Source organism: Pinus tabuliformis, chromosome 5_1 (genome assembly GCF_031772625.1).
Source record: "Pinus tabuliformis cultivar Carrire ecotype Pingquan chromosome 5_1, CPIR1, whole genome shotgun sequence".
Classification (NCBI taxonomy): domain Eukaryota; kingdom Viridiplantae; phylum Streptophyta; class Pinopsida; order Pinales; family Pinaceae; genus Pinus; species Pinus tabuliformis.
In genome coordinates this window covers 116,029,456-116,047,188 of record NC_142305.1, presented here as the reverse complement: position 1 = coordinate 116,047,188, position 17,733 = coordinate 116,029,456, and the positions used below count along the sequence as shown (strand labels likewise).

General features: G+C 37.4%; 1 protein-coding gene across 3 annotated transcripts in view; it reads right to left on the bottom strand.

The window, feature by feature from the left end:
* The window catches only part of LOC149163695 (uncharacterized), a 411,291-nt gene that overhangs the window by 132,280 nt on the left and 261,278 nt on the right, over positions 1–17,733 (bottom strand). For all 3 annotated transcript variants that reach the window (XM_089431820.1, XM_089431821.1, XM_089431822.1), the window contains exons 13-15: positions 13,629–13,695; positions 13,440–13,532; positions 7,828–7,887 (exon numbers count right to left, since the gene is read on the bottom strand). In XM_089431820.1, the coding sequence (XP_089287946.1) occupies positions 7,828–7,887; positions 13,440–13,532; positions 13,629–13,695 (220 nt within the window). The remainder of the gene's footprint in view (positions 1–7,827; positions 7,888–13,439; positions 13,533–13,628; positions 13,696–17,733) is intronic.

Genomic DNA, 17,733 nt, shown 5'->3' with positions numbered 1-17,733 from the left:
TGTAGAAGACATGAAAACATGCATATTTTTGCATAAATCAAGATAGATATAACATCCATTGTACATTAATGATCTAGAATCTAGATTCTTCTCCTCTTGTCTAGCCTTTGCCTCTACCTCGATTGTCTAGGGATATTAGTCAACATTGCCCAATTTTGATCAAACTACCTAATTCAAGACTTAAAATATGGTAGAAAAAGCCTAACATGTTTGATCGATGATTTTGACTTGATTGAAAGGTAATTTTTTGCTAAGGGCGTGCCGCGTGACAAAGGAGTTCAACAATTAACACCACCAACACCAGGGTACATATAGGGCTTGGTGCTCTTGATTAAATGTTAATCGCATACCTTCATACTTGATATAATCTAATGAAATGCCACAATCCCATTGATCCTGAATACCTGAAAACTGTTAAGTCTGCTGAATTTTGAATAGGATATGAAATTCTATTTTCTCCATATGAAGTCCAATGAGGCTGGAACCACTCTCAAACATTCTGAGTCATTTCATGGTAATGTTAAAAATTTAAGTAAAAGTGACATTCTCCTTTATTTTTCATTTTAATGAAAAATAAAGGAGAATGTCACTTTTACTTTAAGAATTTAACATTACCATGAGGGAGCATCTGCTATATTTATATTTTTTTTTGCTTTCATTTGTCACCCTAACCCAAGGTGGACCCACCCCCAACAAGCAAACTCACCTAAAATTTAAAAAAAAATTGAAAAAAAACGATTTTCTAAATACTTTTCCGGAAGCTTTTCTGGAAGCGTACGAAAGCGTATGGGAAGCGTCGTACGAAGCGCGCTTCGGCGCTTCGGAAGCGCCAGCGCTTCCAAATTTCCAGGAAGCGTCTAAAAATTTCGGAAGCGCGCTTCCGGCCAAGCTTCCTAGGCGCTTCCGTACGGGACGCGCTTCGGGGCTTGGAACCGGGGGGGGGGGGCGCTTCGTGCAACACTGATTTGATGTCTAGATTGTTTTTCAACAAAGGCCTTAAAGGCCAAGAACATGTTAAATACTTCACTCTTGAGTTTTAAGAAGTATACCCAAGTGCGTCTGGAAAAATCATCAATGAAAGTTAAGAAATACTTGTAGCCAGAGAATGAAGCAACTGGAAGCGGACCACATAAATCACTGTGCACGAGCTGTAAAGGGGCTGAGGCGTGCCAAGAGGCACGTTTTTCAAAACTGTCCCGATGATGTTTTCCGAGTACACATCTGTAACAAACACCATCTCTGCAAGATACCATTGGAAGACCTGTCACCATATTTTCTTTACATAGATTCTGAAGAGAGCGATAGTTTAAGTGACCAAATCGCTCATGCCAAAGTTTGCTCACTTCATCATTATGAGCAACAAATACTGAGGGAAGATTTGATGACCCAAAGTTGTGAAACTTATACAACCTTGTAGAATCATCAGCAATGCCAGTAGCTAAAATCTGTCTAGGATCTCTTAGGTCCTTAATTACAACATCGTGAGGTGAAAATTCAATGATTTTACCTTCAGTTGAATGGGTTATCTGATATACAGATAGAAGGTTGCAGGATAAGGTTGGAACACATAATACATCATTAAACTGACCATTGTCTAGATGAACAGTTCCAGTCCCTACAACACTAAGAGATCTATCATCACCAACATATATATTTTTGGTATTACAATCATTTAAAGAAGAAAAGATGGCTTTGTTTTTGGCCATGTGATAAGAAGCTCCAGAATCAATGAGCCACTCATGAGAATGAGAAGAAGAAGATACATTTAGTGCATAGCCAGACCGAGATGCTTGACAACCACATGCAGAAAGTGCCATTCCTGAAGATGAAGTTGAAGTTGAAGAGTGCTCCAAATGGATGTTATGCTTCTTCATTGCTGCTTCTAAGGCTTCCATCTTCTTAAAAACATTTGGATTCTAAGTGGCCATCTCGATTACAAAAGTTGTAATGTCTATCAGTCTTCTTCCCTTTGTTTTTATTTGTCTTATCATTTTGTTGAAATGATTTTTCATTTTGAGGCTGAAACTGCTTAGGACCCTTGTTTGGTTTAGGACCATTCTTTTTAGGATACAACTTCTTAGGATTCTTTGGATTTGGTTGCTGCTGGGCGGCTAATGCTTTCTTAGAAGAGTTTCCAAGATGAAGAAGACCAAGGTGTAAGAGTTTTTCTTGTTCTCTTATTAAAGAATCACAAAAGGAATCAAAGGAAGGGGACTTGTAGGTTTGTCCTTGAGAAATGAAGGCTTCTCTTGTAGAATGGAAGGTGGAAACAAACACAGAATAGGCTGGTCCCAACTTAGTAAGAATGGAGTAGATAAGGCTACTATCTTCTTTCTTAACCTTAACACCTTCCAAGAGAAGTCTAAGGGTCTTGAACTTGGACAAAAAATCTTCAATGCAAGAAAAATTATTGGGGTCCAATGTAAGCAATTCATTTTCAAGTTGATGGGCTTTAAGTTCATTTTCAATTCCAAAGACTTTAGTAATTTGTTGCAATGCTTCATCAGGAGTATCAAGTTCTACAATATGGAATCTAAGATCTGGAGAAATAGACATCCCTATCAACCCACGTGCTTGGTCTTGCCTATTTTACCATTTAGCTGCCTTATCTTCATCTTTCGGTTTGGTCTCTTGGCCTGTGGCTATTCTGTAAAGACCTTTACTTCTAAGTAAATCCACAATATAGGACCACCATTGGAAGTAGTTAGTGCTATCAAGAATGACTTGACATGGACTTTCCATTTTTAACAGAAACTGAAGCTGTAGATGTTGAAACTAAGTGTACCAATGGAAAGATCTTGAAAAATTAGGCCGTTTCAAAAAAAACGGTTCTGAAAACAGCTTCCGGATGAAGAAGTTATGGCTTTTTGAAAAAAAATTGATGAAGTCGCCGACGAAGTGCGGGAATGTGCGGAAATGAAAAAATCCGCCCGCAAAAAAATGGAGACTTGAACCCAAAACCTCTACTCTCATAAATTAGCTTTGCACCAAGTGAGCTATACAAAAAATTTGAGAGAGAAAGAGAGAGAGAGGGGGGATTGATGCTTTGGGTTGCGTGCTTGCTTTGAGAAAGCTCTTTTTCCCTACAAAACAAAAAACACAAAACCCAACACAGACATACAAAAAAAACGAACCTTGCGGCTCGAAGTTAGGTTTAGCCAGAAACTAGATATTTTAAAAAATGAACCTTGCGGCTCAAAGTTAGCTTTAGCCGCAAGCTAAATATTTTCCTCAATGTTTCTGATTTTCCGAGATCACACTAAGGCGCAGCGGAAAAGAGCATACGCATGAGAAAAATTCTTCCTTTCTGTTTCTGATTTGCCCAGATCGCACAGAGTCGCAGGGCAAAGAGCATACGCAGAAATGAAAGGTATAGATCCGGTAATAAAAAAAGGCTAAATAAACGGAAAACCGAAATAAACAGAGACAAAATAACTGTAAACTGCAAATAAACACTGTATACCTCCAGATCTTAAAAATGACGCAGCTAGGGCTACCGGAAACCTTTTCGCGTGAAACGAAAGGGGTTCCTCACTGGAACAGATGCTCCGAACACAACAGAGCAGTCCTCTCGGCCTGAAAGCAGTCAGAAACAGTAGATCTAGGAAACGGCAGTCGGATGCAGTTCTACCGGCTTCAGATTTGGATCACCAACGGACGTGGCCCTCAAATAGCTCCGATACCATGTAGGAATTTACAGGGTAAGTTCCTCAGACAGAACACCAAAGGACACCGCTCACAAACAAATCACAGATCAATACACCAGTACTTTTGACGTGGTTAAAACCCTCAAAGACGGAAACAGTCCACGGCCTGAGCCAACGCGGCCACTTCAGGCAATTTATTAATAAAAGAATGAAAATTTACATATGCTTCTCTCATAGACGGATTACCCTACAAAAGACCCTCCATGCGCTTTAAATAGAAATCATGGACCAATCGGGTGTTAAGCCACGGATCAAGTGTCGGTAATACCGAGGAGAGAATGAACCATCGGATCACTACATATCGTGACCGTCGGATTGTAAGTTACAAAATGTACAAGGTAACGAAACACACTTTACCTAACTCTATACCTAACTCTATACTAGACCAAGTTGTACTTAACTATTTCCTATGTGTCGGAATATCCTAACAACATGCAGCGATAATTATTGAGAGAAAGCATAAGCTCAAAATGTCATCATTCAGGGACGATGAAGACCAACAACAACACTCGAGAAAAAAAGAAACTAACAAATGTAGGTATTGTGGAGACAAATGGACATTAGGACACAGATGCCTTAACAAGAAACTATATATTTATGTGTTGATTTGTGGTAGCATCGGATGTGCTCTAGCCATGAAAATTGGTGGAGAGGCTAAGGCACACAAGATCTCCAAGACCCAGAAATGATTTGGGGAAGTTCCACCCGGTTGGAGAGATATTAAAACAATTAATATTTTTAATGGGGTTCCTAAGTCTAAACTTAGGAAAATTAAAATATTAATGAGTATTAACATAACACTGGGTGAGAATGTTCTAAATGACATGGATCAAGCCAAATCTAATCTTAGCCGTTGATTAGGGACTTAATCTCAGTCGTTGAAGACACAATAGGAAAAGTATAAGAGCAGGCTTGAGGTTCAGTTGGAAACACACCAAATTGATCAGTCAGTTCGATTTTCTGGAGCGGGGTTTTGCTGAGAGAATCGAGCTAGTGATCTCTTGTAGCGAGGGGCAGTTCGACACAAGGCCGAGAATACATAGCAGAGAGGCAAAGATAGTGCCGGAGAGACAGCGCAAAGCTTGGAGAGGTTGACGCAGAGGCAGCTAGGAGCTACGCAGAGGCTGAAGAGGCTAGCGTGGGTGACGCAGAGGGTTTGAGAGCCGACATAGAGAGCCAAGGGGTTGACACAGAGGCTTCAGTAGCTGCGCAGAGGCTAACAAAGCTGACACGGAGCCAAGAGGCAGCGCCGAGTGATTTTCGTGGGGCAGACTGGTGTTGGGAAGGGTGACGCAATCCCTAGCAGAGTGACGCAGAGCAATGGAGAAGCTTGGAGCAGCTTTCGATGTCCAGCTAAGGAGCTGTTGTAGTGGTTGTGGGATCAATCATCCAGTGACTGATCATCCAGAATATTTGTCTCCGATGAGAGGTACTTCTGCCGAGGGCATTCTCTGTTGGGTGAGCCATTTCTAGTACCCTAGTTGTATTCAAAAACTGCATAATAATAAAACCCTCATATTTGTTGCACCAGTTTTCCCGCATTGGGTTTTTCCAGGGACAATTGTCCAAAAATAACGGTGTCCCTTGTGTGTTTGTCTCAATTATTTCAGTTGTTGATCTATATATGTGTTGAGGCTACATTTGTGTTTCTTTCGGTATTTATATTTATAAATAACTTGTTAATGGAAAGAAAAAGTAGGAGATAATAAACCAGATAATGCAGTAGGGATTTCTAATGTGTCAGACTTAGAAATTTCAACATTATGAAGTCGAGAAGGAATCAAACACGTTAGGTAATGACCCAGAAAAAAGGATAAAAAAGAAAAATAATTGTCACAAATGTGGAGAAAACTAGACGTTGGGCCATAAATGTGAAGACGCATCCCTATGCTACTATAAAATAGTAGATGGGAAGCAAATTGAAGTACAAGAACATGATGAAGGAATCGTTGTCACACACAGTGAAGATTCAAATTTTGAGGAACCATCATTAGCTGCAATCTCATGTGACTGGAAAAACCTTGATGAAAATAGTAACTCTTTCGGAGATCAAGAACAACAAGCAACTGCAAAATACATTCCACCACATCTTCGAAAGAAGAGCCAATTTCCAAGAAGGAACATTAAGCTTACTACACCATCAAAAAACATGAGGAGGAGACTATGTCCTAAAACCCTAAAGCTCAAGGGACTCATAAAAGGCAGAAATGTCAATATACTTATAGATTCTGGTAGTACTCACAATTGTATAAACATTGATCTTGCTAAACAACTTGATCTTTGTATATGCCCAATCAAGGACCTGACCATGTTTGTCGCTACTAGAAAAAAATTCAAGGAAATAGGAGAATGTCATAAAGTTTCAATCCAAATACAAGAACTGGAGCTACAAACAGATCTATTTGCCCTACCACTCAAAGAAATGGATGTAGTTCTAGGTGCAGAATGGTTAATACAACTAGGGAGCTATACTACAAACCTTGAAGAACAATTCATGGAGTTTAACTGGCAAGGATGACATTATAAATTAAATGGTGTTAACACTCCCAGCTCCAAGGAAGGTACAATTACTCGTGAAGATTGCACCAGTCAATGAAAGGATGCCATTCCATCGCAACAGTGTTGAACTAAAGGAAATCCTTCTAGTTGTGCTTTGAGGACAAAGCATCTCTAAAGGGGGTGGCAATGTTATGAATAAAAATATTCATAAACATCAATTAATAAATAAATATTAAAATAACAAATATTAACAATAATAAATTAATTAATGTTCCATTAATTGTGAAGAGACATGGGTCAAAAGATGTGACCTTCTATCTTCGTGGCCAGTCAATGCCTACATAGGCACACCGCCACGAAGAATTGTAACCACCAATTAATTTTTATCAATAATACATTTACTACTTACTACAAATACAAGTCTACACACACAGATCTGTTCTTGCCTACAGGTTTAACTGTTCCAAAGAGGAACTTTCTTAAACAGGTGCTTCATAGTCTGTTTTGCCACAGTTAGAGCGCTTGTCATTGGTAATCTACTCTTAGCAAGCCTGGATTTTGTGCACAGATATATACAACGCTAGCCAGAAGAATACTGAATTCATAGAAGAATTTGTAATACAAAACATTGTTGAGCATAGTAATCCATCAAAACCATAGTCAGATGAAGTCCACCTTGTAGTCAAGATGCTTTTAGTAGAATCTTTTGGTGCCTGAAATGATATAGTTTTCTATTGTTATACTAAAAGTTGTCATCAATATTTAAATTATAAATAACTCAAGTATTGAGATTCAGCTGGAATAAATTTTATACCTACTTCTTATGATATGCAACAGGTTTTTGTTATCTATTGTTCTCTTGTCATTTGCCAATATTTCATCATCATTAAAAGTGGGTTCCCATATGTCTTCAATATCTTGACCTGCAACTTATAGTGCTTAGATATTTACCTCAATAGAATTTGAGTCCTGTTCATCGACCATTCTAGAGTCTTAGGTAGTCATGTTAAATCATGATGGCCAATATTCAACCTCTATGTCGTGTTCTCACAACACTAAATAATTAAAAATTAGTTTTCTATTTCAGAGTTCAATCACATACTCGTCAACCATTTGAAAATAGCCATGACCTGTCCAATGTGCCCAAACTAAACATAAAGATAAGAAGGAAGTGACACAGATTGGCACTAAATGTGAATAATCAAGCTTTCTTCCAAAAGGAATAGAAAGAATTATTCGGAAACAAGTCAATACATGAAGATGAAAGATTGCAAGATGTTGGGAGCTAAGAATAAGCTTCAGTTGCAACACCTATAATGTTAAAAGAGGGTTTGTATCACTCTTGCAAAACAAACATTTTTTTATTTGTCAGTAACAAGAGAACAGCCTACAGACACCAGGTCAGCAGACGTTTTTATAGTAATAGGAAGCTGCCAGCAAATGAGAAAAATCAAATTGAAGCATTGTTAGGAAAATATTATAGCATTTTCGCTACACTGGTTAGGAATAAGAGGACAAACAACTATAATATTCACGAAAATGAAAAGGGATACATGCCACATTTTGCATCCAAATAAAACTCATTGTTGAGTACAAAAGCTACATGGTCCAGACTCCAAACCTTGGACATGCCTAGCTCTGTAAGAAGCCTATCTGCTGTTGCTTTCCTTTCTGCAATTTCCTGTATCATCAAAAAGTGAAAATAAACACTATGACAGAAAAATCAAATTCACTACAATCTAACCTATCTAATGTTTCACCGAACAATGGTGCAAGGTCATTATAAACTCTTTATATGTGGTGTGTTCAATCAGTTTAGTGCATCATTAATTTCATGGAATACAAATCATGCTAAATTTATACTGTCTCACTTCTTATAATGCCACCTGATCAATAATTATGGTTTTTTCGAAATGCAGCTTCGTATGTTACTGGATCTGCCAATCTAGCATGCTGGAAATATTGGTCCCCAGATCTAATATAGATCAGGATCCAGGTCATCCAGGAAACTCATATGAATCTTCAATCTATCCAAGACCTGCCAGTGGGAATGTATTGGGCACTCTGCTGGAGACATCCAGCACACAGTTTCTCCACCAAAACAAAACAAACATTTTTTTGAAAGAAAATGGTTAATTACTTAAAGCTTGTGCTTGAAAAAACCCTAAAAACGTGGGGCCCTTATAGGTGAGGAATTATCCTCCAAAAGGGCTTTGTCACCTTCAAACTATGACTAGCTGTAGATGACATACATTTCAAACTGTTCTTTGAATGCCAATGTACTATGGAAGTCTCCATGTATTTCATGCATTGAATGCCAAGAGTGGTCAATTGCAGGGCTGTTTTAAGCAATTACTCTACTCTGTTGTTTTAGGACATTTATTAAATGTTTCACAGACAGAGTTAGACACCCAATCCTTAGGGATTGGGTGAAATATGTAAATATGTAAATAGAGTAAACAGAGTAATTTGAACAGACCTTGGAATTGGAATCCCAAAAGCCACAACTCTGATGTATATAATGATGATCTGATTAATGGAAATACAGATTGGGCAGTCTAATTTGGGATTCCTTAGCCTGACATGGCATCAGAGCAACAGGTCCTCAGTTTAGGCGTTTCTCTTCCTACGCTCTGCCTCCCAAATTTCTTAATCTCCCACTGTGGTCGCAAAGCATTCTCAGATGGTTGAAGGACTTTACGTACAGCACACATAGTGTGCTAGACCATGTTTGCGGGGTAGCGGCCCCCCCAAACCCACTACTGAAGCATGCTTCCTTCAAGAGCGGATCAGGAGCGACCCTGGGAGCGCGCTCCCTAAAAAATTTCCGCTCCCTAGCTTTTTTTGCAATTTTTTTTATGCAAACACGTTCCAAACACAATTTCTTTTCAAAGAAAACTTTTCACTGGGGCAGCCTAATGATCAAGCCTATGGCCCTAGTATTGACATGCAATTCATGGTAATATAACATTTTCTTTTATCTTTCATTTTCATTCTTGTACTTAAATTTTTAACATTACCATGAAATCACTCAGGATGTTTGAGAGTGGTTCCGACCTCATTCGATTTCATATGGAGAAAATAGAATTTTAGATCTCACTCAAAATCCAGCAGAGTTATCAGTTTTGCAGGATTTCAGGATTGGGGGGATTACAATATTTCCATTGGATTTTTTCATGTACTAGGGTATGGAACCCATCAAGAGCACCAATCCCTCTATGTACCTTGATGTTAGTGACATTGGTTGTCGAACACCTCTATCATGACGCTACTAAAAATGTACCCATCACTCAAACAAAATCTTGACTTGACATGCTACATTTTTTCTATCTTATGTTAATGCTTAGAGGGTGATATTAATCAATGTTGCAGTAATCGTTATCGGGATAATATCGGCGAGGAAAAAAATCGGGAAAAAATCGTAAAAAATCATAAAATACAAAAATATTCATTTTTTTTCAATTTTTTTAATATCTAAAGCATCTACAACATAAAATAAATACATTGACACATAAATATGATAAAAGAACTAATATATAAGATGTGTAATACCATTTCTAGTGCTACATCACACATAACAATGAATCATGTCTTGAATAGTCAATCCTGACTCCTGAGCCCCGACTCAACCTCAAAATATCAACAAAAAATATAATAATGTATCTCATATCATGAGTCATAATGTCATATACAATGAAATGAACCAAATAACTAATACCATTGATTTCCTCTACCCCTCTTGCGAGAAAATGCAATAGCTTTCCCTCTAGATATAGATGCCCGTGTTGTTGGCAGTGGACTCTACTGTGCTCTAGAAGCTGAAGAACTAGGAGCTACAGAAGGTAGACCATGTCCTCTATTGGTGACAGGGATAGCCTGGGTAGGTTGTGTCACCTACTCCTCCTGCTGCTCCTCCTCATCAAAAAGTCGGCCAAAAAAAAAACACTATTTTTTATCAAGATTTTTTCCCAAAAAATCGTGATTTTTTCACAATTTTTTGCGAAAAAAGATAACGTAAAAATCAGGCAATAATATCGCCAAACTCAAAAAATCGCAATTTTCCGATATTCTCACGATAATATCGCGATTTCGCAACACTGATATTAATGACAAAGATCCCAAGATAGGCAATGATTTTGATGATATGTAGGTATTTGTTGTAGCATGATTTTTTTGGATGATAGAGGCCATCTAGAGCTTGTTTGTTGATGTATTTTCGGTTGAGAGATGGATTGCACTCGATGCTATTTTGGTTATGTGCACCATTAAATGCTATATAAATGTAACTTGTGGACCTATGGTTTATGAAGATTGTAGCTAGTAGATGATTGATGTTATATGGTTTAATCCATGTTTTTATGCTTTTTATTATTTATTCATCATTTGACACGCTTTCTCAGAAATTAGACATTTCTCATGTCAAAAAGAGGCCCAACTTCCAACCATTAGCAATAGATAATATATTTACTTGTCTTTTCTAGTTTCCAGTAGTTTTTATAACTGTCGACTCTTTCATATTCATTATGATATTTTTTATAAACAATATATGACAATTTAAGTTTGAAGTTGGAAATTATAACTCATTGGTAATGAATTATGAATATGATGCTTCGTGAAAGTTGAAAGTTGAAAGTTGAAACATTGCATTTCATGTTAGATATTCTTTGCTATCGTTTTGTTACTTGGTAATGGCAATGGTTACAAGTACAAGTTACAACTTTAGTGATCAATGATGATAAATGTTATATATCAAATTTTGAAAGCTTGAAACTTTAAGATTGATGAACATGGGACTCGATATGTTGTATGTTACTAACTTGTGGACATGGTTGATGAGGATTATAGCTTCTAGATGATTAATGTTATATGTTTCAATACATGTTTTTATGCTTTTTAGATCTAATTCATCATTCTACATGCTTTTGTTGACATATATGCATCAAAATATATAAAAATATATATTATATAAAAATTCGCTCCCGATTCGCTTCCAAATTGGGAGCTTTTGAAAATGTCGCTCCCCACTCCCGCTCTCGCTCCCAAGTAACCTTGTGCTAGACAGTGTCAATTTAGGCATTTCTCTATCCTACCAGTTGATTCTACTCTTCCTCAAGAATCCAACAAACGTCTTAAAACCATCCCTATCTCGCCAGTCAACTCTGCGCCTGCCTATCCGGTCTGATATCTGCTCAACCATTTCTTTGCTTTGCACTCCACTATTGTCTCCACAAAACCATTCCTCCTTATTCACACTCGTAGCATTGTGTGTCCATTAGTATGTCCCCGTGCCATTTGAAACCCTACCTTCTACCTTGTCTCTCGACTGCCACACCCTCTCATGCATTAGCAGAGGTGCACATGCGTTATTAGAGCCTGACACTTTCACATAGTATAGTGAACCACCAGGTGATCTTACAGGCATAAGCCCACACACATCAGAGTGAATCAAATCCAAAACTTCTTTAGCTCTATCGTCACTACTTGGAAATGGCTTATTCTTTCCAAGTGCATGGACTTTGCATACACCTTTGTAATCTATCGACAATTCAGGGGTTCCTGAACTATTTGACTTCACTCAAGCAATGCTCTGTAATGAAGTTGACCATATCTCCTATACCATAGTTCACATGGATCAATTTCATCATGCACTAAAGCTTGAGCCAGTAGACCCACAAGTCTATACAATCTCCCTTCACGAATCCCAATAAGTCTTGTTAATTTTTAGGGCTAGATTGTCCTTTGTTGTAGATAATTGCATTTTTCAAACTTATTCAATATTTACATATAACATTCACCCCATAACATCATTTCATCACTAACAATTATATAGAGAGAACAATAACATCAATAATGCAATGCAATAGTAAAGAACAGCAGAAAAAAAACATGCATAATAAAGACACCAGGATTTAGGTTAGAGACCAGGGGAAACCCAACTAGGGTCTTCTTCTTAGATATTCATCAAATGTTCAGTTGAGATACAATGTACAATAAGTATGACACAAAAATCATTCTTTGCCAATTACATCAGCAGACATGAATATTAGAGAGGCAAGCACCGGCTTCCATATCATAATGTCATAAGAGCACAATATACAGCACTGTCACTGTCATAGAGGTTCTACCATCATTGTCATATCATCATCATAAAGACAAGTCATAGATCAGAGGGTCACTGCCATACACCAAAGGGTCACTGCCAAGTCTGCCATATCAAGATCATTGTCATGTCTTATATATAGATATCTCTGCCATACAACAACGTCACTTCCATCACGAGTATGTTATCGTTGTCGTTAAGTATGTTATCAAGACCACTGTTACACATTATTTCCCAGTCACTATTATCATTGTCACTGTTACACATCATTTCCAAGTCACTATTATCATTGTCACTGTTACACAACACTATTATCACTGTCATCAAGTATGTTATCAAGGTCATTGTTATACATCATTTCCAAGTCACTATTATCACTGTCACTGTTACACCTCACTTCCAAGTCACTATTATCATGAGAATGCACTACTTAACATGGAAGACATCTTGTCACATTTAAATAAAATAGACCCTGAAATAGACAGAAAACATTTTTCTATATCTAAAATTGGTATATTTGGGTCTTCTCTATAACTGATCGATTAGCAATCATTTAGTTAACATAGTATCTTGGTTAGAAGGCTTTTTGTGAAAAACACTTGGAAATAAGATTCATCGGTAATCAAACCCAGTGTCAGTATTGATAAACTGGACGTTGTAACTAATTTTTATTTTATGATTATCAGCCAATCAACACCATGTTTTTTCATTACATCAAGGGACAACGTAAGTATTGTCTATTTAGCATATGACAAATCCTCAATAGATAACTAAAAGATATGTTTCATTCTATGATAATGGGTTAAGTCTCTAGACAACATCACCTTTTTTTAATTTATCTATTATTTAACTTTCTAGCAGTTACCAACACCAAACCCAAATCAACAAAGAAAGGACATATATACTTTTAGGGGATAAATCATTAACATTTATTATAAAATCAAGCAAGGTAAGCTAGAGTAGATATTTCTATTTAGAAGTTTCAACCATGACCCCAGCCAAAAACTAGATTGTTGGAAATGAAAGGAAAAGATTGCATTGATTTCCATTCAATGAGGGTAATAATAGGAAAGTAATTCCATCTTTGAAAGTCACATAATACAGAAGGAAACCAGTTGGCTAAAAGAACTCACACGTAGAAGAAAAGTATTCTCATTCTCAAATTTCAGGTTAAGTTGTTGAAGTGCTTGCGTCTGCTTTTCAAGCTCTAACTCGAGCTTTTCAACCTATATTATAACCAAAAATCTTGTTAGTAAAGAGTTTCTGATGAGTACAGAATTGAAATGATAAAGCTTATCAAGACTCAACTACAGGCATCTTACGCAAGTTTTGTATTCATCTCGTTCATGGACAACATCAGTAGAAAAGCACCTCACCTTGTCCAAAGACCTATACACAAAAGTGATCAATGAAAAACAACATGTAATTAAGCACATAAAACATCAAGTAATGCTTGTTATAGTAATTCATAACTTATTGAAAAATAATAGAACATAACATTATTGTTTCTCGCAATCAAGGACACTAGATGTTTTATTTAACATGAGAATGCTTAATATTGCAAAAACCTAAATATAGGTGATAAGTTATAGACGGGCAATTTTCTTACATGCATAACATGCATAAGCATCACCTTGTTTCTCATCTCATTCTTCTCTACAAAGGATATAAATTCTAATTCTTTTCCAATATTGAAAATAAGAATCTTAAAGCATAAAATCTCAATTACATTCAACTTTTCAATACTTGATTAGTTAATAATATATAAATGTACAAAATATGAATGATACAATGATTAGAATGGTGAGTAGCACTAGAATTTATGGGCCACATGATGACCCTTATTGTAAAGCTCTTTTTTTACATAATACACCTTTTAATAATTACATTAATATCCTAGGTTCTATAATATAACATTAAGACAATTCATCCTCAAAGTATTATCATCGTTCTAACCAGTGTTGTGAAAAGCGCGATTAAATTGCGATTTTTTGAAAAAAGCGCGCTTTTTTCCCCGCGCCGATTTAATCACGCTTTTTATACGAAAAATCGGCTATTTTTTTTTGCCAATTTTTTCCGAAAAAAAAACGCGCTTTTTTCCGAAAAAAGCGCGGGGTTGCCGGGCAACGTGATTTATAATGCGTTTTTGGGTTTTTAGTTTGTCATTTGGACAATGGGCGTGCGCGGAAGGAGGAGGAGGTGTTGGAGAGCAGCTGAAGAGGGTTTGTGACCAAATCTAAGTGCTTAGAGGACAAATTCAATAGCAGACCACCGATTTCTCCATAGAAACGATATGTGGATTAATTTTTTTTTGTTTTCCTTGTTTAAAAACATTGTTTTTCTATGTTTTTCATTGGGAAACTTCATATGGGCACCATTTTCCTTTTGTTTTCATTGTTTTTAAAGAATTTTTTGTATTTTTTCATTGATTTGGGATGGGTAACTTGGTATGACTATGGGAACCTTTTTTTTTTTTTTCATTTTTTTTAAACATTGTTTATGTTTTTTCATTGTTTTTGGCATTTGCCATTTGGTTGGGTAACTTGGGTTTGGAACTTTGGATTCTGGAAATTTGTAACTTGTAATTTTGTAAATGCTAAATTGTAATCCTAAATTCCTATTTTCTAATCCTTATTTTTCCATACGTTTGCAAATTCAAAGTTCAGAAACAAACATGCCAAGGAAATTGGATCCTTTCTGGGAATATGGTGAACCTAAAGCTCCGAATGATAGACAAAACTTGAATTGCAAGTTGTGTGGAAAGGAGATACGCGGAGGGGTGTACAGGTTGAAGTTTCACCTTGCACAAATCCCTGGACATGATGTGGGGCCCTATATAAATACAAATCCTGAACTTATCCAAAAAGCCATGAGAGCATTGGAAGAATTAGAGCACACTAGAGAGGCCAAAGAAGAACTAAAAAGGCAACTAAAAAAGTCAGCTGAAGGAAGTGGGCCAAGTGGCACTGGTTCTACTGCAGCATCAGTCAATCCGGTCGCTGCATCATCATTTTTTATTCCTCGAGCCACACCTGGTTCACAACCATCTATCGGTTCAATGCTAAAAAGAACTGATAAAGAACAAGCTGACAGGTTGATGGCAAAATTTCTCCTCTGGAGTGATATTCCTTTCAGCATTGTAAGGAATAATCCATTTTTCCAACCTACTGTTGATGCTATTGCCAGTGTTGGCCTGGGGTACAAAATCCCTTCTTATCATGATTTCAGAGGCCGGATTCTTCAAAATGAAAAGCGTGACTGCACCCAAATATTGGAGGATTTTAGGGCATCATGGGCACAAACAGGATGCACTGTTATGTCAGATGGTTGGACTGACCAAAAGGGGAGAACCCTTGTAAACTTCTTGGTTAGTTGTCCCAAGGGGATTATGTTTATCAAATCTGTTGATGCATCTCATCAAATCAAAGATGCAAAAACTTTATGTGATTTGCTGGATGTGTTTATTTTGGAGGTGGGTGAACAACATGTTGTCCAAGTCATAACGGACAACGCTGCAAATTATGTTGTTGCTGGTAGAATGCTTATGGACAGGCATCCTACTTTATTTTGGACACCTTGTGCTGCCCATTGTATTGATTTGATGTTAGAGGACATAGGGAAAATTCCCTTTGTCAAAGATATTGTTGACTCATCAAAAAGCATCATAAAATTTATATATAATCATACATAAGTGCTTAGCTTGATGAGAAAATTCACCAACAACAAAGAGTTGGTGCGCCCCGCCATTACACGGTTTGCCACAAGTTTCATATCTCTTCAATCCCTCTTGAATTCTATGTGGGATGTGAAGAGAATGTTTCTTTCAGAGGAGTGGCGTGCTTTGTCAATGAGCCGCAAACCGGAAGGAGAGGTCGTATGCAGACTAGTTTCATACCAGGAAGACTTCTGGGCGGGAGTGCAGGAGGTGTGCGCCGTTACTGAACCTTTGTTAAAGGTTCTTCGGTTGGTTGATGGTGAGAAGCCCGCAATGGGCTATTTGTATGAAGCCATGGACAGGGCCAAAGAAGCCATTCGGGCCTACTATGATGATAAGGGAGATGATGGGTTTCAGAAACAACTCCTTCTATGGGGAGTGATTGATGAGCGATGGAACAACACACTCCATCGTCCCATTCATGCTGCCGGGATTTTCCTGAACCCTGCATTTTCTTATGCATGTGGGTTTGATTTTGATGCTGAGATCATGGATGGATTCTTATCCTGTGTCCAAAAGATGGTGTGATCTTCAGAACAACGTATAGAGATCTCTAAACAAATTGAGACATATAAGATGGCATGTGGCACATTTGGCTTTGAGATGGCTATCACTGATAGGACGATTAAAATGCCAAGTATTTTTTAGTTTGTAACTTTGTTTCAAATTTCATTGTCTCTTCAAATTCCATTTTTTTCTTATGTTTATTTAAAATTTTATTTGTAATTTTGTTGTAGATGCATGGTGGAAAATGTATGGTGGCAGGGTACCCCTTTTGCAAAAGCTTGCCATTCGCATCCTCAGCCAAACATGCAGCTCCTCAGGATGTGAGCGCAACTGGAGTGTATTTGAAAAAATACACAACAATAAGCGCAACAGGTTAACACTTAAACATTTAAAATATTGCAAATTTCTAAATAAATTTTTGAATTCATTAAACAATATTTTTTTTATAATATTAATTATTAATTATTATTTCATGATCTTTGTACAGGTTGGAGTCCCAGCGACTTAATGACATGGTCTACGTCTACTACAATCTTCGATTGTGGGTGAGGCAACTTGAGAGGACACCTGATGTGGATGCCATCTCACTGGATGGGATTGACACCACTGCTGCATGGAGGGTTGAGGCCGAGAGGCCTCTCATGGATTCTACTGATGATTGGTTAGTGCAGGATGTAGTGGAGGGGGAGGAGGAGGAGGAGCAGGAGGAGTAGGTGGAGGAGGAGCAGGAGGAGGAACGGGAGGAGGAGGTGACACCGCCTACCCGGGCTACCACTGCCACCAGTAGAGGACGTGGTCTACCTCCTGTAACTCCTACTTCTAGTTCTTCAGCTTCTAGAGCACATCAGACTCCACTGCCATTTCCACCAGCACTGGCACCAGCATCTACATCTAGAGGGAAAGGGAAAGCTGTGGCATTTTCTCGTAAGAGGGGCAGAGGAAATCAATAGGATTAGGCTTTCATTTTATTGTATATGACATTATGACATGATGAGATACATTATCATATTTTTTGTTGATATTTTGAGGCTGAGTTGGGACTCAGGAGTCAGGACTTACTATTCAGGACATGATTCAATGTTATGTGTGATTTTAGCACTAAAAATGATATTAAACATCTTATATATTAGTTTTTTTTATCATATTTATGTGTCAATGTATTTATTTTATGTTGTAGATGGTTTAGATATTAAAAAAAATGAAAA